The sequence below is a fragment of the Pongo pygmaeus genome, chromosome 1, assembly GCF_028885625.2.
Source record: "Pongo pygmaeus isolate AG05252 chromosome 1, NHGRI_mPonPyg2-v2.0_pri, whole genome shotgun sequence".
NCBI lineage: Eukaryota > Metazoa > Chordata > Mammalia > Primates > Hominidae > Pongo > Pongo pygmaeus.
The window spans coordinates 46403658-46427705 of record NC_072373.2 but is presented as its reverse complement, the minus strand read 5'-3'; the positions used below and the strand labels follow the sequence as shown (position 1 = coordinate 46427705).

At 53.4% G+C, this 24048-nt stretch overlaps 1 protein-coding gene across 8 annotated transcripts in view; it reads left to right on the top strand.

The window, feature by feature from the left end:
* The first annotated feature begins 1150 nt into the window (after nt 1–1150).
* PPFIA4 (PTPRF interacting protein alpha 4) overlaps nt 1151–24048 on the top strand; it is a 52463-nt gene continuing 29565 nt past the window's right edge. For 2 of the 8 annotated variants that reach the window (XM_054457301.2, XM_054457289.2), the window contains exons 1-12: nt 1151–1289; nt 13281–13913; nt 18084–18185; nt 18621–18785; nt 19069–19143; nt 19381–19470; nt 20053–20244; nt 20525–20671; nt 20932–21066; nt 22908–22991; nt 23260–23391; nt 23595–23657. In XM_054457301.2, the coding sequence (XP_054313276.1) occupies nt 13680–13913; nt 18084–18185; nt 18621–18785; nt 19069–19143; nt 19381–19470; nt 20053–20244; nt 20525–20671; nt 20932–21066; nt 22908–22991; nt 23260–23391; nt 23595–23657 (1419 nt within the window). In that variant the 5' untranslated portion in view covers nt 1151–1289; nt 13281–13679. The remainder of the gene's footprint in view (nt 1290–13280; nt 13914–18083; nt 18186–18620; nt 18786–19068; nt 19144–19380; nt 19471–20052; nt 20245–20524; nt 20672–20931; nt 21067–22907; nt 22992–23259; nt 23392–23594; nt 23658–24048) is intronic. The other 6 variants (XR_008495009.2, XR_008495007.2, XR_008495010.2 and 3 more) reach the window with 4 other exon arrangements.

Sequence of the window (24048 nt, the reverse complement as noted above, 5' to 3'; positions counted from 1 at the left end):
AAAGAAAATGTTATTAAGAAAATCATAAAGAAGAGAAAATACATTTACTGTTCATTAAGTGGGTCATCATGTTGAGCAGGCTGACGAGTAAGAAGAGGAGGGGTAGTCTTGCTGTCTCAGGGGTGGCGGGGAAGGAAGAAAATCTCCATGTAAGTGGCCCTGTGCAGTTGAAGGCCGTGTTGTTCACGGGTCACAAATTCAGCTTCACTTACCCACCCCTCAGATCAGAATTACTCAGATTTCCCTGTCTTCAAAGAGACGTAAGGAAATTATGCCAAGTGGTGAATATATTGGGTGGAAGAGAAATGAGAGAAGGTTGTATGTGTCACTGATCTCAACTATAGCATTTGCTGCTGATATAGAACATGCTGTGTATATATCTATAAATACACACACGAACACATTGCATGTATATAAAAATTGTTCACACTTTTAGTGGTGGTTACTGGGTATTGGTAAAGGATTGAGTAGGCACTGTGATGAAACTTCACAAAGCAGATGGAAAAGATGCATTAATAGCCACAGGGGGCAGGGTAAGGGAGCAATTCAGGAAAATGGAGAGGCTTAGCTAAAATTTGTCAGTCAGGAATTTTGGCATTTGAGACTTGTTTTCATACTATGTATGTAATAGACAAACCCTTCATTTTGTAGTAACAGTGTTAGAACAGCCAGGTGCCTGAAGGCAAGCGACACAATTCACTGAAGAGCATACTACAGATGTAGTATCTGGATATCAAGTTTCCCCACTTAAAAAATGGGTGCGATCAAAGAAAAGCAGGATGAGAGCAAGCGTGAAAGGTGACAAACTATTGACAACAATTACAAGGCCGAGACTAAGGCCAATTTAGGGAACGGGCTGTTAGACTAGGAACAGGGGCGGGTTCAGAGGGAGGGGCAGAATGTGGGCAGCACTCCTGGGCCCTGAGACCCTCCTCCTGGGCCCTGAGACCCTCCTGCGGAGTAAAACCCTGGCACCTCGCCACCTCCGAGGCTGAACCAAGATGGCGCGCGGCCTCAAAGCGGCGCTCTCGTCACGTGCCCGGACCGGAGGGGCTTGGGGGGGAGGCGTGGCCTCAGTCGCGGCAGCCCGGCCCCGCCTAGGGGGCGGAGCCTGGGGGGGGTTGTCTGCGGAGGAAGGGGGCGGGGCCTCGCGGCCGGGCGCTTGGGCGGCGGAGGCTGCAGCTACCTCGGCGCCGGCTCGGCTCTAGGACGTGTCGGGCTGCCCCGGTCGGGGGCGGCTCCCTGCTGCCTCCGAGCCTAGCCGCCTGGCCTTCGGCATTTGCAGGCAGGTGAGCGCCCAGAGCCTGGACTGGGGTAGGATGCGTCTTTTCCCCATCTCCAGCTCCCCTCGACAGTTTGGGGAGGGGTCTCGTCTATCGCACCTCGGGAAACAGCCCTTTTTGACTCCGTATGTGCTGTCTCCGGCAGGCGTCGGTACTGCTCCCCGCGCCGCCCCTCGCCGGCCTTTGCGGTGCCCTGTGCCCTTGGGGGTGAGGATGGGGGCGATGCCCGATCTGCGGGGAGGGCGTGGAGTGCGCCCTCTGCTCCATCGGCTTCGGGGGAGGGGGCCGAGTTGGCGAGTCTCCCGGTGGGAACGGAGCAGACTGCGCCCCCATTTCCCCTCCAGGAGAGTCAGAAAAAGCGCCTCTCGGCTCCGGGGCCAACCCCACTCCTTTGGGGACGCGATTCTGAGGGGCTGTGGTCTTCGCTCTTCGCGGGGGTCTTAATCCTTTCCGCGTTCCTCATAGCACCCCTCTTCCTGTCGCTAGCTCTCCATTCCTCGAACTGCCAGCCTCAGTCTGTGCCAGAGATGCCCCCATCTCCGCAGTGCCAGGGCGGTGGGGTGGAAGGAGCGGCCAACCCGAGGCCTGGTGGGGGTGGGGACGGGGTGGGCGCAACAGGAAAAGAGGGCTGGAATAGAGATGCCTGAACTGGGAGGGTGGGAGTGGGGCGCTGACTTACGTCCACGCAGTAGGGATGTTTTCCAGCGCAGATTTTGAGGTTTTGATGGTAGGTGGGAAGAGAGAGGTCGGGCTGGAGGACTTGGAGACATGGTGTAGGTGGTTTTCTTTGAGGAGGAGGAGGGATCCAGGACAAGGTGCCACTAGGAGCTGATGTCACCTTTGAGGAGAGGTGTGCTGGTAGTTTCCATCAGAGGAGCAGGAGAGTTGGGGCCGTTCTGTGTGGAGAGCAAGTGGTTAAGGAGGCTCTGCTTAGCAGGGAGATCCCCTCCTGGTGTGAGCTTAAGGGTCCCCTCCAGGAGCCAGGTTTCAGGGATTTCCCGTAGTCCTTTCCAGAGTTCTTGGATCTGGTACCTAGTACTTTGCTCAACATCCAGCAAACATTTATTGGACACCTACTATCTGCCAGATACCTAGCTCGGTGCTAGGTCTTCTGAAGGCAATTTACAGCCACGGAGCAGCTGAAAGGTACACATAGTAGGCACACGTAGCAGGTATTCTGTTAACACCTCCCTCACCCCCCACCCCCATTCTGTTACATTGCTGTTGGATTAGAAAAAGAAAGAACTGTGTCCAAGTGCTTTCAAACAGCTGTCTGAATTAGACTCCAACCTACACACCCCCTACCACTATTAACTGGCCAGGTAGTCCCAGGGAAGCTGCCTAAGCAAAAGGGCAGCTTGAATGATTTCCCTTGGTTATTTTCTCAGTTTTTGTCCTGAGGCTTGAGGAGGCTTCTTGGGGTAAATGGTATCTCAAAGTAAGGAGATAATGAATGACAAAATGGTTATTGGGGGCCAAGAATGTCCTAGACACTCTGTGTAGTGGGAGACGCCATCTCTGGAAGATGGAATAGTGTGCGGGAGGAGGGTGTGGAAGGGAATTTGCATCCAGTGGGGTTGGGGTTTGTGCTGCTGAGCATGTCGTGATGTCAGAACCATGCGGTGCAGGAGGTCTGGCTGCTGGGCTGTAAAGGAGGGCTGGAGGGGCAGGGCATGGCAGGCAGCCAGGCTGCTGGGTCTCATCTCTGAGTTGATTGCTGAAATCTTAGAGTTGGAAAGAGTTGTCAGGGATGGCTTGTAGGTCCTCACAGAGCCTCTGAGGATGGCAGAGCTAGAGCTAGGCAAGAGAATGAGTAGTCAGGCTGTGGTGGTGATGAGGTGGGGATGAAAGCTCAGCAGGGCGGGGGAGCTGGGTGCTAAGGGGGTTTTAAGATATGGGCAGCTAGCCGAGGCCTTCGAAGGCCAAGGACATTCTCCCCTGGGCTTTAGGCCCTACTGTGTTGGCTCCATAGGTGAGTTGCTGTAGAAACAAGGTGTGGCAATTGAGTGGTATGGAGGGGGGTGTGTGTGTGTGTGCACGCGCATGTGTGAGTGTGTGTGCTTGTGCATGTGTTGGAGAGGAGGAGTGGTGAGGAGCAGGGAGGATTGAGGGAGTGAAAGCTGCCTCAAAGTCTGGGTCCTACGTAGGGAATTGAGAGAAATGGAGGGGAGGGAGTGGGGTCAGAGGGAGGGACAAGTGTGTATTGCAGCCACATGAAGTCACCATCTGTCCCCCTCTGGCCTGCTAGCTCACGGACCTATAATTAGCTCTGGAGGGCATACGGTGCTGGCTCACAGGAGCGTGGCACTTCGGGTGGCCAGCAGAGTGGAGGATTCAGAGGGACCATGGTCCTTGATGCACTGTGGAAGGGGCTGCTTCTAGGGGACCCTCTGCATTTGCTGTACTGGGAGGGGCCTGAGGCAACTGAGAATGTCATGGGGACAGGGCTGGTGGGGAAAACAGCAGTGGGGGAAGGAGCTCTAAGCGAGGATGGCAGGAGACTCCAGGGCTGGGCTGAGCCTGAGGCCTCCCCGCTTGTTGCCTGGCTGCTGGCCCACTGCACAAGAAGCACGATTGCTGCCCAGCTCATTGCTCTGCTTTCAGAGAGGCTCGGGTGCTGCAACCTCGGGGCCTCCTTGAGGTGTCTCCATCCCCCCCAGGTGAAGTCAGCTCTAGCGTGGAGTAGCCACCTGCCTTTCACTTGGTGGTTGAGAGGCCTTGGCTGGGGATGCTTCGTTCTGAGAGAGCTGGAGGAGAAGCTGCCACCAGTTAATTCCGTTGGTCAAACTCCAAGTGGTGCTCAGCACTGACCCCCTGGCTGTGCCAGAGACTGAGAGTTTGGTCACATGCGTCTCTGTACTGCTCTCCAGTGATTACATGCGTATCTGTGTTCTCTCAAGTAGCCTGTGAACTTTCTGTCTTACATGTCTTTTGCTTTCGTAACAGTATCGGATGCATGGAAATCACTCAGTAAGTGATCGTTGGATTGAATTGAAGAGGTCTGTCTTCTGATCCCCTGAGTTCCATGAAGCAGGGCCTCCTTGCCACTGGAGATATTTAACCTGGAGCAGCGAAGCCTCTGGGGACCGAGGACACTGGTGTTACATCCCTTTGGGGGCATTAGATTCTGTGGGCAGTAGATGAAGTGAAAACTCCCCAGTCTCTCATAAAGCATGGCATATGGGTTTATAACCATGAACAGTAATATGAATGTATAGATATGGTATATATGTATTCTATATTATATAAATAGATGCTGTATGTACTACTGTAGAGTGATTTTACAAAGAGTGCATACGCACAATATGATTTTGTAGTGAAGTGTCAGATGAAATAGCTGATTTGATTTTAGAGGCCTTTATTGCTTATTTCGCCCAGCTGTTAAGAGTTGAATTCTCATAAGTTAGATATATACTTGATGTGCCTTCATGGCCACTGACTTCAGATAGATAACTGTCATTTCAAAGAGAGATGGGTTTTCCATTCAATTTAAGAAAAAGCTTCCTTAGAACGATGAAGCCTTCCTCATTTGATAGTGAGCTGCTTGTTCCTGAAGGATAATCAAGTCAAGACTGGGCTGCCAGGGATGTTGTGAAAGGAACTCCCACACAGGGTGGGAAGTGGCCTGTGTGACCTCCGAGAGCCCTTCTGAGTCCAGGTGTGAGGTGAGGCTGGATGGGAGAGGGCCTCGGCAGCTGCTTCAGAAGATGGCTCTCCTTTGGGAGTGGAGGCCTGGGGAGTGGGGCCGGGCCTGGAGCTTTGCATGAGCTGTTCCGTGAGGAGTGGGCATTTTGGGACACTCAGGGGGGTGACCCCAGCAATCTCATGGACATGGAGGCCTGGGCTTGGGAGATGGTGTAGTGCATCCCCGATGGGTGGGGGTAGGTAGAAAGATGGGGTGGCCCCAGTTCCATGACTTCAGCTCAAACTAGGCTAGTTGTGGAGTGCTCCAAATTTTTGGTCCTACTTTGGGGCAGAGCACCTGGAGCAAGTGGAGCTTTCATTCTTTCAGTATCACCCCATCCCTCCCTCCTCTCTTGCTTATACCTTCTCACACAGGTTCGAGGCCACACGTGGACTTACGCTCTCTCATGACCAGCAGTACACTTTCATGATCACACACGCATACTTGCACAAGCTCTCACAGCCCCCATGTGCTCCTGGGAGCACGTATGATGTTATGAATCCCAGATGCTTGTGCATGTATGACCACACACATTTACTGTCATGGCTGTGTACCCACACATGTGTTCTCATGACCACAATTAGATGCAGTCAAGATCTCTGATGTGCTTACGGATACACACATCTACACACTGTCATGAGTCTATATACCTACTTGCTCTCATGCCTATGCTCTCGGGACGCCATTCTTATGACCATACCTTTATACATAGACATACATACAACATATACTCTCTCTCTCTCGGTCCCCTTTTCCCCTCTCTCTCCCTATTGCCCAGGCTGGAGTGCAGTGGCATGATCATGGCTCACTGCAGCCTCAACCTCCTGGGTTCAAGTGATCCTCCCACCTCAGTCTTCTGAGTAACTGGGAATAAAGGTGCATGCCACCATGCCCAGCTAGTTTTCATATTTTTAGTAGAGATGCGGTTTTGCCATGTTGCCCAGGCTGGTTTCTAAGTCCTGAGCTTAAGTAATCTCCTTGCCTTGGCCTTCCAAAGTGCTACTGCGCCCAGGGCTTATGCCCGAGGCATGAACTGCTACTGCACTGGCTTCTCTTCCTTTTTCATGGCCACACATGTATAGCATGCGTTCTCATGATCACACACACACTCTGTTGCATGAAGACACATGACACCCCCCCATTCCCTTTTCATACTGCCCCCCACTTCTGTGACCACATACAAATGCATGTTTTTTATGATGCCTACATTCCTCCCTGCAGTTCTGTACTCTGGGCTTTTTACACCTGGTGCCTATTAGCACTCTGGACCCATCCCCTTCTCTGCTCTGCGATGGCTCCCTAATCTGATGGGTTGATCTACGAATGCGGTGACTTTGAGCATTTTTTTTTACCACCAGAAGACCCTGTTTAATATTTGTCCCACATGGATCCCTAGTTTTGAAATATTTTTATTCTCCAAATTTGCTATGCTTATTAATTTGTTTCTTCTTCTGCAAACATTATTTGAGGACATTTGTGTTGATTAATGGCTCTGATTAGCAGAAGATGTCTAGGGTTTTCTCTGGGAATGTACTTAATGATGTAAGTTCAGCAAAAGCTGTGTCTGTATTTGGTGGTGCAGACTCATATTTTGACTTGGTAACTGTATGATCACTATTAGACATTTGGAGTGTGGAAAATAGTTGGTTGGCTCCTGGTGTTACTTGTGTAGCGTTCCCAGGGTTGTCACTGTTGCACTGATGTACAGCCTTTCTGAGAGAACGTGTGTGTGTTTGTTTTTTTAGCAGGGGGCTTCTGTAGACAATATTTAAACTAGGGATTTTCTAACCTCTTCATGGACTTGGAATCCTTTTATAAAATTGAAACCTTAATCAGATGTCCCATAAAACGGACAGATTTGGAGTCGATGGTTTTAAAGTAAGAAAAGGGAATTTAGAGCCTTTTGAGTTTGTCACACCTCTTCACCCTCTTTTTGGCCTTGGACTTCCCCTAAAGGTACTTTGTCGTAAAGCCTAGTTTGCAAACACCAGTCTTAAGTTAAAGAGGTAGGTGTGACGTCTATAATTTTGGGTACTTCAGAAGAGGAACTATTTGCGAATGGGGGCTCAGAGGCTTGTAGTTCTCCCTTTCCCGCTGGGTTTTTTTTTTTTTTGTTGTTGTTGTTGTTGTTTTTGAAATAGGGGCTTGCTCTGTCACCCAGGCTGGAGTAAGCAGTGTGATCTTGGCTTACTGCAGCCTCCGTCTCCTAGGCTTAAGTGATCCTCCCACTTCAGCCTCCTGAGTAATTGGGACTACAGACACATGCCGCTGTGCCCAGCTAATTTTTTTTTTTTATTTTTTTTTTTGTATAGAGGATGTCTTACTATGTTGCCTATGCTGGTCTTGAACTCCTGGGCTCAAGCAATTTCTCACCTCATCCCCCCAAATTGCTGGGATTAAAGGCATGAGCTACCATGCCTGGCCTTCCCCATTAGTTTTGACATTAGTCCTCCTAGGGTGGCAATGGCAAAGGTGACCATATGGCCAGGTGAAACCTGTGTTCTGATGTGATTGTTAACAGTGGTTTATTGTCCAAACCATGATCCTCTTGGTTTAGAGGGTCATGGTTTGGACAGTAAGTTCTGTGCTCACTCAAGTGATAGGCCATGTCTTGGTAAAAGGTGGCCCATGTCTAACTCCTGGGGAGCAGCTGGAGAGCTGGGCTTCACAGACTCAGGCCCAGGGGAGCCTGTCTGAACAGATGCTTCCTTCCGTGTCCCCTGAATGAGCCTGGCATTAGGAGGCTGAGTGTATTCGGCAGCTGGTACTAACCTGTGCTTGGGCGGCATTTTATACTTCTCAGAACTGTTTCATGTCTGTTACCTCTTTGAGCCTCTTGACAACCTGTGAGAGCACTGGAGCGTATTGTGTGTTATAATGTTCATTTTCCAGAATTGGGAACCTGAAGCACAGAGGGATAAAGTGTCACTGCTAGTCGTGTCGGGGGCGCAGAGAACTGGATGCTTTTGAAGGGATCTGTGGCTAGCAGTGGAAACTCTTAAGTAGGGCTTTTCCAAGAGTTTTTTCTCTGGGAATGGCTTCCTGTAGCCAGAATAGATTTTTAATTTTCTTATTGTAGTTTGGTGGGCCCAGCCTTGAGGCGCTTTGGGAGCCTAGGGTGCTGAGAGTTCATTAACACTTATCGAGTGTTGCTGGGTGCTGATCTCAGCACTTTGTGTAGGCTGACTCTAGACATCCTCTGTCCCAGCTGTCTGAGGTGGGTACTGTTATCATCCCCATTCACAGAGGTTGGGGAATGGAAGCTCAGAGAGATTCAGGATCTTCCCAGGGTCACCTGCATGGTCAGTGGGCATGACAGCCTTCAGAATCATCAGCTGCTCTGGAGTCTGCCTTTCAAGACAGGAGCAGCCCCCATCTTGCTCTCAAGAAGGTTTAATTTTCAGACCAGGTGTGGTGGCTTACACCTGTAATACTAGCACTTTGGGAGGCCGAAGTGGGCAGACAGCTGAGGTCAGGAGTTCAAGACCACCCTGGCCAAAATGGTGAAATGCCATCTCTACTAAAAATACAAAAAAAAAAAAAAAAAAAAAATTAGCCAGATGTGGTGGCGTGCACCTGTAATCCCAGCTACTCGGGAGGCTGAGGCAGGAGAATCACTTGAACCCAGGAGGTGGCCATGTCAGTCCTGTTTTGGAGTTCCCTTTCTTTGAAGTCAGTCAGGGATGGACTGCCCTGGAATGACCATCAGCACAGGTCTGTTCAGTTCCATGTGTGTTAGGGCCCTGTGTTAGAGTACTCAGAGATGGGTCTACAGATGAGATGATGTAAAGTAAGAGAAATCCCATGAAGAGAGGTATAACTAGAGGGCAATGCTGGGTCAGCAGAAGGGCAGGTCTCACACACTGGAGGGATCAGAAGAGACTCCATGGAGGAAGTGGTGTTTGAGATGAGCTTAGCAAGGTGATCTAAGCTCATGAGACCAACATGGAAAGGGAGATGAGAGGCAGGCCAGTGAGGATCTGGACAAACAGTAGCGATAGGTGCATCCTGGGAGCAGGCCTTAGTGAGCAGGGCTAGGGAAGGGCTAGGGAGCAGCAGGAGAGGAGGTAGGGCTGGATTTCTAGAGGAGAGGATGGGTGAGGGCCAGGCTTCTGGGGGTGCAAAGCTGGACAGGGAAGAAGGAGAAGCTTCTGGGCAGCCTGAGGCATGGGCAGCTGGGCTGCAGGCCCATGTTGGGGAGAATGTCTGAGAGCCCCAAGGATGAGGGCTCCGAAGAGTGTCTGTTTCTGCAGTGCCTATGGGAGTAGGGGGCAGTGGGGGGAACTCAGGGAAGTTGCCTACAACTTGGTGTGGAGCCAGCTAGGGGCTGGGAGCAGAGATTTGGGTGCGTGGAGGATGGGGCCTTCCAGTGGGGCCTTTCAGTCACCCATGGCCTCATGACCACGTTGGCTGCTCTGCAGAGGCCTTCCCCAGGCTGGAGGAGGAGAAGGACAGGGAAGGCCGAGGAGAGCTGTCCTCCGGCTGCCATCACCCTGATGAGGGGTGGGAAGGTTTCTTGGAGAAGACATGAAGTCTGAAGGAGTTGTCTTTACCCTCTCTCTTCTTCCTCCTTCTTCTACCCCTCTTTGGCACGAGACAGACAGATTGAATCCTGGTTCTTCATTTCACTAGCTGCATAGACTTGGTTACATGACATTGCATCTCAGTTCTCACTTATGTGAAATGGGAAGAAGAATTACATCTTCCTTGCAAATAATTATGAGGATTAAAATAAATTAATCCATACCACTTGGAAGCACAGTGCTGGGCACACGGTAAATGTGAGTGACTTATAGCAGCTCTGGCGACCATTATTTTTCTGGAAGACCCCCGCCCTCCCCATTTCTTTAGATCCTCCTCTGACCTCCAGCTGGGCAGGTGTCCGACCCTCCTCTTTTCCCTCATGGCTGCCACCTGGAGGCTCCCTTTTTGCCCAGCTGAATAGCCCCTCAGACACTCCTAGCAGCCCTGCCCCGGGCTGTGGTCTCCGCAGGGGCTGGCAACCTTGCCTTTGTCCAGCTCTCTCCGTGGCCAGGCCTGCCATCTGGTAGGCAGGAGGGAGCCAGGCCTGTATGTGGGGCCATCCAGAGCAACAGACCCAAATGCCCATCCCTCCTGTGTGTTAGGAAAAGGTGGGGGTGACTTTTGGGATGCCAAAGAGGCCCCCAAGTTACCTCTTCTGTGTTTCTAAAGGCCCAAGGCCTACTTTTTGTCCAATCCCCCACCCCCCCCCACACACACACTCACACCCACTCACTCTTGAGCCCTCTTCGCTGTTTCACAGCCTGCCCACACTCCTCCCCGGCAAAGCCCCTTGCAAATGCTTGCTTCGGGGACTGGCAGCTTTCGCCTCTGAATCAGGACCTGTGAGTGTTACTTAGAAATTGTGCGGGAGTTGAGGAGGCTTCTGTTAGGCTGAGATGATAATTGCGCTATTTAAAGACGGCCCTGGAGCCAGAAGGAGCTGGAAGGAGCCAGGTGCCCCATGTGGCTGTCCTGGGGCTCCCTTCTGCTCACTGTGCCTGTGCAGCAGACAGGACAGGGGCAGGAGGTCCTGGACAGTCATCTCAGGGGCATCTGCCTGGCAGTCCTCTCTGGGCTATCTTCAGACCAGCTCTACATGATGCCATTTGGCCAGGGGAAGTGGAGTTGCTCGCTGGCACCTGGTTTAGAGAGAGGCCAGGAAAGGGCTAGTGAGAAGAGAAGCAACCAAAGCCAGCTTCTCAGTTGCTAAAATGACCAGGAGGATTTGGGGAGGCCAAGTTGGACCAGATAGCCAGTACCTCACAGTGGTACTGAGGTCTTGTTCTTCCTTCCTGAGAACTCCAGCACCTTTCCTGTAAGCAGCTTTAAAAACTCCACCCAAAGGCGGCCAACACTAAGGTAATTCACATTCCCGTGCAATCACAGGGTGCTTTCTACTCTTCATTTGCTGCCCAGCCATGATCTCATCCCTCTAAGGTAGGCAGAACCAGGGTTGTGGGTTTTATCTTGTAGCCAAAACCTCAGTAGGTGATAACAAGCCTGAGGTCAGCCAGCTGGTCTGTGGCAGGACTGTACTCCAGTCTCCTGAGTCCCTGCTCTGGGCTTCTTCCTTTATGCTATGCTGCGGGCTGCCTGGGGATCTGCTGGGCTGGGGCCATTCCTGGGATACCTAAGCTCCTTCCTGGCACACTGCAGTCTTCTCCAAAGTTAGCCTCTGCCACAAGGGGCCCCTTCCCTAGCCTAGTCTTCTCTTTTGGCCTCTTATGGCATCTTGGTGTGTGTGGAGGGGTGGGGGAAGATGGGGAGGTGGGCCTGGATGTGGCTGAGCTTGGGGGGGTAGGCTGGGGCCATATGGCCTTTCAGCCTCAGGGTGGAGGGACCTGGGCATGGTGGGTGGGAGAATTGGAGGAACGGCTGTTATCAGCATCAGGGAGATGGCAGCTCTGGACAGACTGGGGCAGCAGCCTCTCCTCTCCACTCCCAGCTGCTCTGAGGAGCAGGGAGGTGCGAGTAGGCTGCCCTGGCAGCAGCAGTGTTGGGGAAAGGAGGAGGCAGACCAAGCTTCTACTTTATACTTCTGTAGCCTTCTGGGACCCTGCCCTCCACAGTGGCTGTCTGGCTTGGGGAAGGATCCCCTTGACCAGAGTTTGTGTCCAGTTTCTATGCATGGGAGTGTGTATGTGGCCACATGTGTATCTGTTCTAGGTCTCTGTGTTTCTGTCTCGGGGCATGTGTGTGTGCATGCCCACATGCCTGCTTGCACTACTACGCCCTTCTGGGAAGGGCTGCGAGTGTGAGCTCTGAATTTTCAAGCTGGTGCACTAACTTTCCTTGGATCTAGACCCCACGTTGCTCCCTAGTCTCCCTCTTTCTTTCCCCTGTTTCTGCCTAGAGCATCAGTACTCTGGGGAGGGGGTCCAGGTAGGAGAGGCCTGGCCCTTCTCTGTTTCCCCTGCTGGGTTCAGTCCTGCCACAGGCCTGTGCAGTGTCTGACCTCTCACCTCACACTGGGTCCTGATGCTTCTTGTCCACCCTGACCCTCCTAGTCTGCCTGTTATTCTCACCCCAAGGGTAGACAGAAGGCTTTCCCTGTGTCTCCCATAAGATAAGAGAGAGGGGAAGGAGGGAAAACGTCATTTTTGGGCCACCTCTAGTGTGCCCATTGCTGTGCTGGGGGCTTCACATCCCTTCTCTCCTGCAACTGGGGCCTCTGAAGACAGTCCTTTCTGAAAAACGACTAAGGTGGTAGCTTTCTAATGTAGACAGGGAGGTTGGAATCTGATTGTAGGCAGAGAAATCCCCAGCTGCATGCAGCCTTTTTCTCGTTACTTTCACGTTACTTCATCGCCGGCTTCCTTTGCTCTGACCATTGGGCCCCTGTGCCAGGCTCAACGTATCAGCAGAGCCAGGCTATGCACATGCTAACTGACCTCACTGGTGACTTCTGCAGTGTCAGCAATGGGTAATGATGCCGAGAGAGCAGATTCTCAGCCATGATAGGGGCCACACTGTAGCCCCACCGTAGGAGAGTGGCACCCTGCACCTCTATATCACCCCTGGGTTCCTTTCCATCATTCAGTCCCTGCTCCGATGCAAAGGTAGGAGGCTGTGAACTCCGAATCCAAGCCTGCTGTCTGCTAGGCCTGCGTGCTGTCCTCCTTGGCACATTTTGGAAGTGGGGAATGACTTGAGCTAGAGCATCCTCCCTGAATTATGGGCATTGTAGCAGGTCAGGGCTCTCTGCCTGCCCCAGTACCCAGTCTGTGCCTCTCCAAACCCTTAGCCATGTTGTGCCAGTATCCAGGGCAGGAACTACTCTGCCCCTGTTTCCTATGACCCCAAGAGTCCAGCCTTCAGGACTCACAGCCACTCCCACTAAGAGTCCTTTCTACCCATCTGCATTTGCCTTGGTTGGCTTAAGTGATGGGGAAAAGGTTGGAGGTGGCACAGAGACCCTATTTCCTCCCCTCCAACCCCCAGGTCTCAGGAGGACTCTGGGCATCCTGCCAGCTGCTCCCCTGCCGCTGACTGAATCATTTCTATATTTGGCCAGTGATCCACATGGTAGGGGAACCACTGCCACTGCGGCTGCACTTCTGACAGCTGTGGGGAGCAGGGGGAGGCAGAGGCTGGGCAGTAGGTATGTGCATTCCTTGGGAGAACTAAGGAGGTGCCATCAGAGTGAGTAAGCCTGGAGAAGGGGCATGCACCAGCACCTCCCTCTCCTCCCCCACGTTCTAGTTAAGGTCCTGTCTCCTCTGCTCCACCCCCTCCCCTGATGCCCTTCTCCACCCAGTTGGTACTCACAGCAGTCTCTTTTCCCACAGACACACTGCCCTCCAGAAACGATGGGTGTCGCTAGATCCAGCTGGGACTCTGCCAGCCTCCGGCACTCAGTCTAAGAGAAGGGCCATCTTCCAGCCCTGCTGTCCCTGCCTGTCATGGCCACATTTGGCTGCTGTCTGCATGTCTGGGGACACAGGGCACCCAGCCCCAGCCCTGAGAAGTTAAGCCAGGCCTTCTGGCTCGGTTCCACAGGGGCACTCCAGACCCCAGGCCCCTTTCCGAGCAAAAGCAACTGATGCTATGGGAGAAGCCCCTGCCCACCTGTCCACTCGCCTGGCACTGCCCACTCTGAGACCCATGCACTGGGTTCCCCTGGAGGTGCCAACCCTGTGAGTCCCTCCCTGTCCCCTGACGCTGAGAAGGCCCTGCCCACCCCCACCATGTGTGAGGTGATGCCCACAATCAACGAGGGGGATCCCCTGGGTCCCCCTCATGGCGCCGATGCTGACGCCAACTTCGAGCAGCTGATGGTGAACATGCTGGATGAGCGGGAGAAGTTGCTGGAGTCTCTTCGGGAGAGTCAGGAGACCTTGGTGGCCACACAGAGCCGGCTCCAGGATGCCCTACACGAGCGGGACCAGCTCCAGCGCCACCTTAACTCCGCCCTCCCCCAGGTAAGGCCCGAAGGCCTGCGTCTCTCTTAACCCCTTTCCTTTCCCTAGCCCTGCTAGATCCACTGGGCCCTCAGCCCATCTGCATCTATTTGCATATCAACAATTGGAATTCACCGAGCATTTACTCTCCTTCATCTCTCTACTTGAATTCTTTCCCTGTCACTCCCAAGCTCCTCAGTCTGGAAGGTGAAATGGATGGAATTTGATGTGGGTAGAAAAACGCAGCCATAGGTGTCAGCTACAGTGAGCTCAGGCGGCCAGTAGGTGGCACCCTAGACTGGAAAGAAACCTTCTCCCTGCCTACTCCTCTCCAGTGCCCTATTCTTGGAGGTGGGTGGGGAATCACAGACAGTAGAGACGGGAGAAGTCTTAGAGATCGTCTCGTCCAGCTCCGTTATTGCATAGATGAGAAAAGCAAGAGACATCACATGGAAGATGATAGGCAGGGCTGAATCTAGCAGCCGGATGTCTCAACATCCTCTCTCGCACTCCTCAACAGACAACCACCAGCTGTCCTGTAGTCCCGTGTACTGTGTCCTTTCTGTGGACCAAGCACTTTGTAAGGATTCTCTCACTAAATTCTTACAACCCTGAAGTTGGTGCTGTTACTACCATCATCCTATTGTACAAATCACGGAACTAAAGCTGGGGAGATGAGTAAGTTGCTCGTGGCCATCCAGGTAGTGTGTGGTGGAGGCGGGAACTGAGCCTGGGGCTAAGTGCCTGGAGAGGTCAAGTTTCTCACCACTGCACCTATTTCTCCCTCACTGCATTGGCCTGAGAGCTCCCTGCTGATGCCTGCTTATCACCCACTTGGTAGATATTCCAGGCATGGCACATGCTCTGGGGATGCAGGAGGGAGCAGGAGCCTGGATGATTTGGTTCTTGGGCTGTTTAGCTGCTGCTTGTCAAAGAAGCTGTGAACTCTGCCTGATAACCAGGCCCAGAGAGGGCTGGGGGTTGTGTGTCTGTGAGACAGTGCTCACAGTGACTGTGGGAACATCCTGCCCTTTCTGCCCCTCATATGAGTGGAGAGATGGGTATTGAAAGCCAGCTCTGGACACACGGCATAGCCTACCCTGACCCAGTGGGGGCGCTGCTGGGGTTGGGAAGGCAGCCCTGAGGAGCCAAAGAGCTCAAGCCTCAGCGCCAGGACCTTCCCGGTGTGTGGGGAAGAGAACCAGGGCTGGGCCTGAGTGGGTGAGTTTCCTACACAAAAGTGATGCTTGGTGGACAAGAATACGGAGCCCTGGTGAAGCAGCTGGGTGGGCAGGTGGGGACCTCCTCTTTCACTGTGCATGAGGCTCTGAACTTGCCCTAGAGTGAATGAACTAGTTCCTGCCACCAAGGAGCTCATTGACTAGGAAGGAGATACACAACCCATGTGACCGGAGAGAATGCAGAGGAAGATAAGAGAGGCCCAAAAGGGTTATTAAGCACAGTATCAGTGATAAAAATAGCTGCCTTTGATGGGCTTGGGCTAAGTGCTTTCTATACATTGGCTCATTTGACTCTCATACCAGCACCTGGAGGGAGGACTGTTACCTCTGTCTTACAGATCAGAGAATGAGGCTCAGAGAGATTAGGTAACTTATTCAAGATCATACGGCTAACAGGGGCAGAGCTGAGATTTGATCCCAGTCCTACTTGACTTCCGACAATGAAGCTTCATGAGGGCAGGGGTTGTGTCTTTCTTGTCACTATATCCCCAGTGACCTGCACAGGACCTGGTACATGATAGGTGCTCACAAATATTTGTGGTTGAATGATGGACTCCCAAGTTGGTGTTCTTGACCACTCCTCCAAATGGCTTTCAGGAGAGGGAGAGAGTCTCCCCATGGGGAGTCTGGACAGCTCCCAGCCAGGCTGTATCCTTTGAGATGGGCTTTGGAGGATGATTATGATTTCATCGGGTGGTGACAGAGGTTTCCCAGGGGGAGGGAGTCCACTGAGCCAAGATGTGATATTAGGAAGGCATGCTGGTGTTTAGAAACAGCAGGTGATCCAGGTTGACTGGGTCTTAGGGGATATGGAAATGACGTGAGAGAGAAGTTTGAAAACCAGGATAGGAAGTTTGTATTTGTAGGCTGGGTGCAGTGCCTCGCTCCTGTAATCCCAGCACTTTGGGAGGCTGAGGTGGATGGATTGCTTGAGGTCAGGAGTTCAAGATCAGCCTGGGCAATGTGGCAAAACCTCATTTCTATAAAAATCTCAAAAATTAGCTGGGCATAGTGGCAAATGCCTGTGCTCCCAACTACTTGTGAGGCTGAGGTGGAAGGATCGCCTGAGCCCAGGAGGTCCAGGCTGCAGTGAGTTGAAATTGAGTCACTGCACTCAAGCCTGGGTGACAGAGGAGACCCTGTGTCCTGTGTTTGTAGACAGCATTGTGCTTTGGGAGATTTGTAGACAGCAGGGTGTCAGATAGGTTAGAGGTGGAAGGGAGGGGACAGGTATCCTGTGGTGGGGGAGATAAGACAGCTGCTGAGCTTGAGGCCAGGAGAAGGGGCAGCACCAGCCTTTTGGTGGTGGTGTCATGGTGTAGGGCTGGGTGGTAGGCTGTCAAGCCCTGTCTCTGGTTACAGGCATGTGTACATGAGTGCGTGTGCCTGTGAAAGTGTGACTGTGTTTGTGCGTAAGCTGAGGGGTGAGGCAGCATCAGGCCTGGGCTTCTGGAGTATGAGATGCTTGACCTTGACCACTTTTGGCCATGGCCCTGACAGAAAGGCAGTAATTGAGTAATAATGTCAGAGGTTCATGGTTTCTCATGCTCTGGCATCTCTTGTCCCTTGTGCCCTCCCACAACCCTTCTAGCCCCTTTTGCCCTGTCTGGAGTGATGAGAGGGGATTGGGAGTTCTTCCTTTGGTCATGAATCCTTGGTGTGCGAGGGAGGCTGCAGGTTAGGACAGGGATGAGGCCTGTTGCATCACTCTTAGACCTTGGACATCCACAGAGTTTGGGCCACTCATTTGAAAACCTCCCTGGAAGGAGGTGATGTTTAGCTAAACAGCATATGATGAGCCTGGAATGTGGGAGCAGTCTCTCACCCCTGTATGCTTGTCCTGATGGGGGAGGGTGGGCTGGCAAGGTCTCTGAAGTTATCTGGGCCTGACAGTGTGGAAATGGGTCCCTCTAGAAGTGATACTTGGTACATGGATATTTGGTAAAGCCAGGGCAGGTGCGTTGGCATCAGGAGCTGGGACGTAGCCCTTGCTTGGTTGAGCAGGGCTCCTAGAAAGCCTGACTGGGCAGGTCTGCATGCTCTCTTGCTCCTATGTAGGTAGGTCCTTTGATCTGCTTATTTCCCCTGCTACTTGCAGTTTGCAAAGCCCTGGGATGGGACTGGAAGAGCTCCCTGGGGTGCTCATGCAGACATTATCTTCAAAAGCTCTTTCTCTTCCCTCTTTCTTTTATTTATTTATTTTTATTTTTTGAGACAGAGGCTCACCCTGTCGCCCAGGCTGGAGTGCAGTGGTGCGACCTCAGCTCACTGCAACCTCCGCCTCCTGGGTTCAAGTGATTCTCCTGCCTCAGCCTCCGGAGTAGCTGGAATTACAGGTGTGCGCCACCACGCCTGACTAATTTTTGTATTTTTAGTCGAGACAGGGTTTCGCCATGTTGGCCAGGCTGGTCTCAAACTCGTGACCTCAGGTGATCTGCCCGGCTCAGCCTCCCAAAGTGTTGGGATTACGGGCATGAGTCACTGTGCTGGGCTTTCTCTTCCCTCTTTCATATCCATCATTTCTGTTTGGACCTTACTCCACCAAACCAGAAGCAGAACTCCCCTCCATCAGTTTCTAAAGGAAAATGTCATTGAATTCCTGGAGAAATGGAAATGCCAAGTGGGAGGGAGGATGTAATCTGGTCATATTGGTGGCTGGATGGGGAAGGGTCTGCAGAGCAGACTCAGTGACTTTCTCACTCTTGTGTACAACTCTGTTCCCTTGGATTCTAACACATGGAATGCACGGAGGACCCAGAGATGTGGACCCCTCTGGAGAAGCACATGCTAGCTACAGGTTTACTGACCTGCAGTGTCGATGGATTGGGATTTTGTGGGGGAGGTGGTGAAAGTGAGGGATGGGTGAGAGGATCCCACCACTGACTTGCAAGTGCGGGACACTGCTTTGGCGGTGAATCCCCAAGCACTGAGGGGCCTTGGGGGTTTTCAGGAATTTGCCACCTTAACCCGGGAGCTGAGCATGTGTCGGGAGCAGCTTCTAGAGCGGGAGGAAGAGATATCAGAACTGAAAGCAGAACGGAATAACACACGGGTAAGTGGGGATGACCTTGTGTCACACGTGCGCGTGTGTGTGTGTACGTGTGTGTATGGGGGTGTGTTGTGAACACCTTGACCAAGAGAGCAGGCAGGAGTGGGGCCAGGCACAGTCCTAGCTCAAGTCCCATCCTTCCCTCTTCCTGTCTCCCATCCTGGGGTGAGAGTTACATCGTTTAACCACCAGTGCTGGGCTCTCCACCTGTAGTTACTGGTTCACAGAAAGCTCAGGGTCCTGGGGAGAGGCCGGGGCAGTCACCTTGGGTAGTATCAGTTGGGGCAGCAGCTCTGTGCCCATTTGGAAGTATTTCAGTGTTTTCACAGTGGGATGGCTGTACTCATGTCTGCTCGGGGATCACGTGGACCCTGTTTGTAGCCTCTGGGGCACATGCTTACAGCTCTCCCTCTCACCCTCCCCTGCTCTCCCTGCCAGCTGCTTCTGGAACATCTGGAGTGCCTGGTGTCCCGCCATGAACGGTCACTGCGGATGACTGTGGTGAAGCGCCAGGCCCAGTCACCTTTGGGGGTCTCCAGTGAGGTGGAGGTGCTGAAGGCCCTCAAGTCACTGTTTGAGCACCACAAGGCCCTGGATGAGAAGGTGCCCACCTGCCTGCCAGCCTCCACATCCAGCCAGGCTGCCCTGGAGCCTCCCATGTATCCCTTCTCTGAGATTTCCACATCTGGTATTTAGGGAGCACTGGCTCCCTCCAAACATTGTCTTAACTTCAAGGTCCTCCTGTTAGGCTCCCTCCTTCAAATGTGCTGCTTAGCAGGCCCTTCACTGTCCTCATGCTCGGTGGTGGTAGACCAAGCCCAGGCTCTTCCACCCTGACTCAAGCGGGGTCCCCCTTTCTTCCTCCATCTCCCCTTACCTCGAGCAGGTGCGAGAGCGGCTTCGGGCAGCGCTGGAGCGAGTCACCACCTTGGAGGAGCAGCTGGCAGGTGCCCACCAGCAGGTAAGCTGCCTGCTTACCCTCAGTCTGCAGCTCCTGGAAGTCCAGGCTGGTTCACCCCGTGCCCTACTCTGTTTCTCTTTGGATTTCTCCCTGCCATGGCTGGAAGCTGCTAGGCAAGGCTAGGCTGAGCACCTCTTTCTAGGAGACATTTTTTAACTAAGACAGGGGCTTTGGAAGGGTCTGGAATGTATGGGAGGTTCTCTTCTCTTTGACTCACCTGGGGCTTGTGCCCTATAGGTGTCTGCCCTGCAGCAGGGGGCAGGGGTGCGGGATGGAGCGGCAGAAGAGGAGGGGACTGTGGAGCTGGGGCCGAAACGCCTGTGGAAGGTAGGTCATGGGGAGCTGTGTAGCAGGAGTCATGTGTTCCCCAAGGTGGGAGGTTGGAGGCCCGGCCCTGCCTTAGTTCAATAGACTAACTGCTTGAATTAAATTTGGGGCTTTCTCCAATATTCCCCTTCTCTTTTCTTCTTCTCCCTACCCCATCTGCAATGAAATCTGTAGATTTTTATTTTAGTACCCAACACATGCTGGGCACGTCGTACGCTTGTCTACTTGAATTGTTAGGCACCATCTGCCTCATGTGGCAGCATCAGGCAAGATTCCTTCTCTGTCTGAACGTTTGTTCCCCAAGTCATGCCCCTTTCTGGGTTACAAGAGGCTGGCTTAGCAGATAAAACTAGAAACTTGTTTTTCAAGAGAGACACAGGATAGCAAGGTGTTTGGTCATTGTCAGAAGTGACCTCCTGGGGCCCAGAGGGAGGCAGTTGTAGCCAGAGGAGTGCTGTGATGTTGGGGGCAGAGCCATGACCTGCTCTGGGTGTGCTGTTCCTCCTTCCACCCCTGGGATAGGGGAGTGGGGTGGGTGGGATGCTCCTGTGACTCACAGAGCTATTGTCCCTATCCCTGGAGGAGGATGTGGGCCGGGTAGAGGAGCTGCAGGAGCTCCTGGAGAAGCAGAACTTTGAGTTGAGCCAGGCCCGGGAGCGACTGGTCACCCTGACAACAACCGTGACTGAACTCGAGGAGGACCTGGGCACGGCCCGCCGGGACCTCATCAAGTCGGAGGAGCTGAGCAGCAAGCATCAGCGGGACCTCCGGGAGGTGCGTGAGGGTGCAGGCCTGCTCCGTGACCTCATTGTGGAGGGTGTGGAGGGAGAGCCAGGCAAAGGCTCTGGGGCGTGAGACTGAACACCTGCCTCCTTGCCTGGCTCCATTGTCGGGGGCAGTCATGGAAGGGGTGGGCCAAAGCCAGAAACTGACAGGGGAGTGTAGCTCATGCCCCTTAATGGGTTCCAATCAGCCAGGTGTGGGTGGGGAGGCGTAGACAGGATGGGGGCAAGGAAAGGCTGGTTACCATCCCTCTCGTCCCCTCTTCTCCCAGGCTCTGGCCCAGAAGGAGGACATGGAAGAGCGGATTACTACACTGGAGAAGCGCTACCTGGCTGCTCAGCGTGAAGCAACATCCATCCATGACCTCAATGACAAGCTGGAGAATGAGCTGGCCAACAAGGAGTCCCTGCACCGCCAGGTACCTCCTCAGGGTGGGGTGGGGATGGGCATTGTACTTAGCCCTGGAGGTGTCCTCGTGAACCTACTGGTGGTGGCTGAGGAGCCCCTGGGGTCCTGCAGGTCACTCTTTGAAAGGGGAAGTCAGGCGTCTCGGGCAGCCAACAACCAAGATTGTCCCTTGCTGCTTCTGACCTGTCATCTGCTCTCTGCTGAGGCTGGGGTGGGGGTGGGGGCTTCAGTGTTCCCTTTTGAATCACTTCACCGCCCCCACATTGCTAGTGTGAGGAGAAGGCCCGACACCTGCAGGAGCTGCTGGAGGTGGCAGAGCAGAAGCTGCAGCAGACGATGCGCAAGGCAGAGACGCTGCCAGAGGTGGAGGCTGAGCTGGCCCAGAGAATTGCAGCCCTCACCAAGGCAAGTGGGCCAGGGGCCTGGGATCTGCCTCTGTCCCCCATGTTCTGAGCTCTCAGGGAGCCAGGCAGGGAAGGGAGCGCGTGGGAGGCGCACTGGGCCAGGAGCCAGAAAACTGCTTCCCGCCGTGTGATTCCAGGGAGCACACTGCCTTGTGCCTGTCAGTTGGAAGAGTAATCCCTGTCCTCATCACCCTGCAGGGATGTGACAATCTCATAAGAAGGGGTGTAAAAGTACTTGAAGGAGAAGAAACTATGTTGATGCAAAGTGTTTTTCTTTTTCTTTTTTTTTTTTTTAATCCTCTACACCATTGTGGTGAATACTTTCTTTCACTTGGGGCTGGAGCAGAAAGATTAGGACTTTCATCTCTGGAAAGATGAAACCTTAGAAGAGAAATGGTATACATATCCCTGGAGGGCAAAGGGGTGAGAGTTAGGTTGAGTACATCTTTGCTTGCCAAATTGAAGCTTCTAGATCTAGGGACTGCTCCTGGTTGTTTGAAGGCTGCAGTTTTAGGATGAAGAAAAGAGAATATAATTTTATTTAATGGATACTTTATGAAGTAGTAATTCCTGAGAGGTGTGCTGGCTGAAAACATAATAGGTTCTGGAAGAGCCAGGTAAATGCATGGATTTAGACATGCAGGGGTTAATCAAAATAATTTAGGAGTGTTTTCAGCTGGTCATCCTCATATGGGATCTTCGAATCCGTGGCGAGAAGAAAACTGGTGTTTAGGAAGCACCAGGCACGGTGCTCGGAAGGGAGAGGCTGGCTGGCCAGTGTGCAGCTCAGCTGCTTCGAGGACGGAACCTGCAGCCTGGCTGTGTCCCAGCAGACCCAGGACCAAGACTGTTTCTGCCACTGACTGTCTCTGCGACCTGGGAAAAGTCATCCCCTCCCTTAACTGGGCCTCAGTGTCCTTATCATTATGGTGGAGTTAGACGGGATGTTCTCGGAGGTCTTTCCAGCCTCGAGGAATGAAGGATTGGGTTGAAATCACAGCAGAGGATGTTATGTGTGGGCTGCTGAGCAGTCAGCTTTAGTATCTCCCAAAGCTGACATGAAGGTATGGGCTGAAACGATTAACACAGTCAAGTGAGTCATCGCAGGAGGAGTTTAAGGAAGGATTTCCTGACTAGAAGAGATGTGGCTCTCTAGAATATCTTGCCAGCAGAGACAGTAGGGTCTCCATCTCTGGACATCCATGACTGGAAAGGGAGACTACTCCACCTGGGCTGATTTAACAGCAGAGCTGTAACCATGCGAGGCTAACATTTGTTGAGTGCTTACTATGTTCTCAGTATTCGCCTTGGATTATTTCATTTAGTCTTTGTGATGGTCCAGTGGGCCCGGGTGCTGTTATTACCCACATTTTACAGTTGTGGAAACGAAGGCACACAGAGGTTTGGTAACTTGCCCAAGGTCACACAGGTGGTAAGAGGGAGCCAGGATTTGAACCCAGGCAGTGTGGCACGAGTCCATGCTCTTCAGTGTGGTTCTATCCATCTGGAGGCATAGAGGTTTATGGTAGCTCATGCTTTCAAGTGGAGCTTTTTCTGGAAGCATGGGGATTATTTACAGTTTCTTGAACTGCTAGCTTCAGGATGTTTTAAGGCTAGGCCTGAGCGAGGAGGAGGCAGGGGAGACCTGGCAGGTATTGAAGTACCTGGGAAGAAAGGCAATGGGGATGGTGGTCCTGCTCCAAGATGATAAGTGGAGGCTGAGCTTCACTGGTACTGGGGGCCATGATCCCCAGGGCCACCCTGGCACCAGGGTGCAGGGGATGCGGGGCCTGAGCAGGAAGAACAGATCTGCGGGCTGCACCGACCCATCCCTGCCCCTAGGCTGAAGAACGGCATGGCAACATTGAGGAGCACCTGCGGCAGCTGGAGGGACAGCTGGAGGAGAAGAACCAGGAGCTGGCACGGGTGAGGGCACCAGGCTGGGCCCTCAGGCCCCCTCCTTCCCCCAGGACAGGCTCCCAGGGCGGTCTGTGGAAGGGGCACAGAGGAAGGGCCTGGCCAGGGACACAGCCCAGAGTGGGAGCAGGCTGGCAGGTGAGGGGGAGGTGGTCAGGAGAGTGGAGAGAGGGGCTCCCAGAGGATGAGAAGAGGACAGGGGAGGGAGTCAAACTCCAGCGGGAGAGGGTGGTCCTCCCTGGGAGGGCGGCCTGGTGCGAGGCAGGCGGCTGTGCAGGTGCGCCAGCGGGAAAAGATGAATGAGGACCACAACAAGCGCCTGTCGGACACAGTGGACCGGCTGCTCAGCGAGTCCAACGAGCGTCTGCAGCTCCACCTGAAGGAGCGCATGGCAGCCCTGGAGGAGAAGGTGCCCAGAGGGGCGGGGTTGGGATGCGAGAGGTTAGTGCTGGGTGTGGGGAGGGGGGAGGCGGGACTCCGATGGGCGCAGGCGGGGTCTCAATGGGGTGGGTGGCCAGCCTGGAGAGGTGGGGCTGAGACTGCACACCCAGAGGCTCAGGTCCAGATTGGGAGAGGAAGGCAGGGCCCTGGCTCACAGCTGCTCTCCCCCAGAACACATTGATCCAGGAGTTGGAGAGCTCACAGCGGCAGATTGAGGAGCAGCACCACCACAAGGTACCCGGCTGCGGCCAGCCCCGCCCAGCCTGGGAGGGCCGGGTTGCAGGGAGGAAAGGACACCCTGCTTTTAATGCTGCTGCTCTGATACCCGGCAGCGTTAGTGCATATGTTAGTGCACTACATACGTTATTCTGTGATTTCTCACTAGAGCCCATCATGGTAGGTGCATTACTGCCCACAGGGAAAGAAGAAACTGAGGCCAGAAGCATAGGGCAGAGGTGGACAGCAGAGAGGCAGGGCCCAGTGAGGGGCTCCACCCCAGGATTTGGAGGGAGCTTCAAACCCTAGTGCAGCCAGAGCCTGGTGATTCTGGGAGGATTTGCCTCCGTCCTGGCCTCGGCAATGTCTGTGAGGTCTGCAAGGGTGCTGGGGCCTTCTGCTGCCCAGC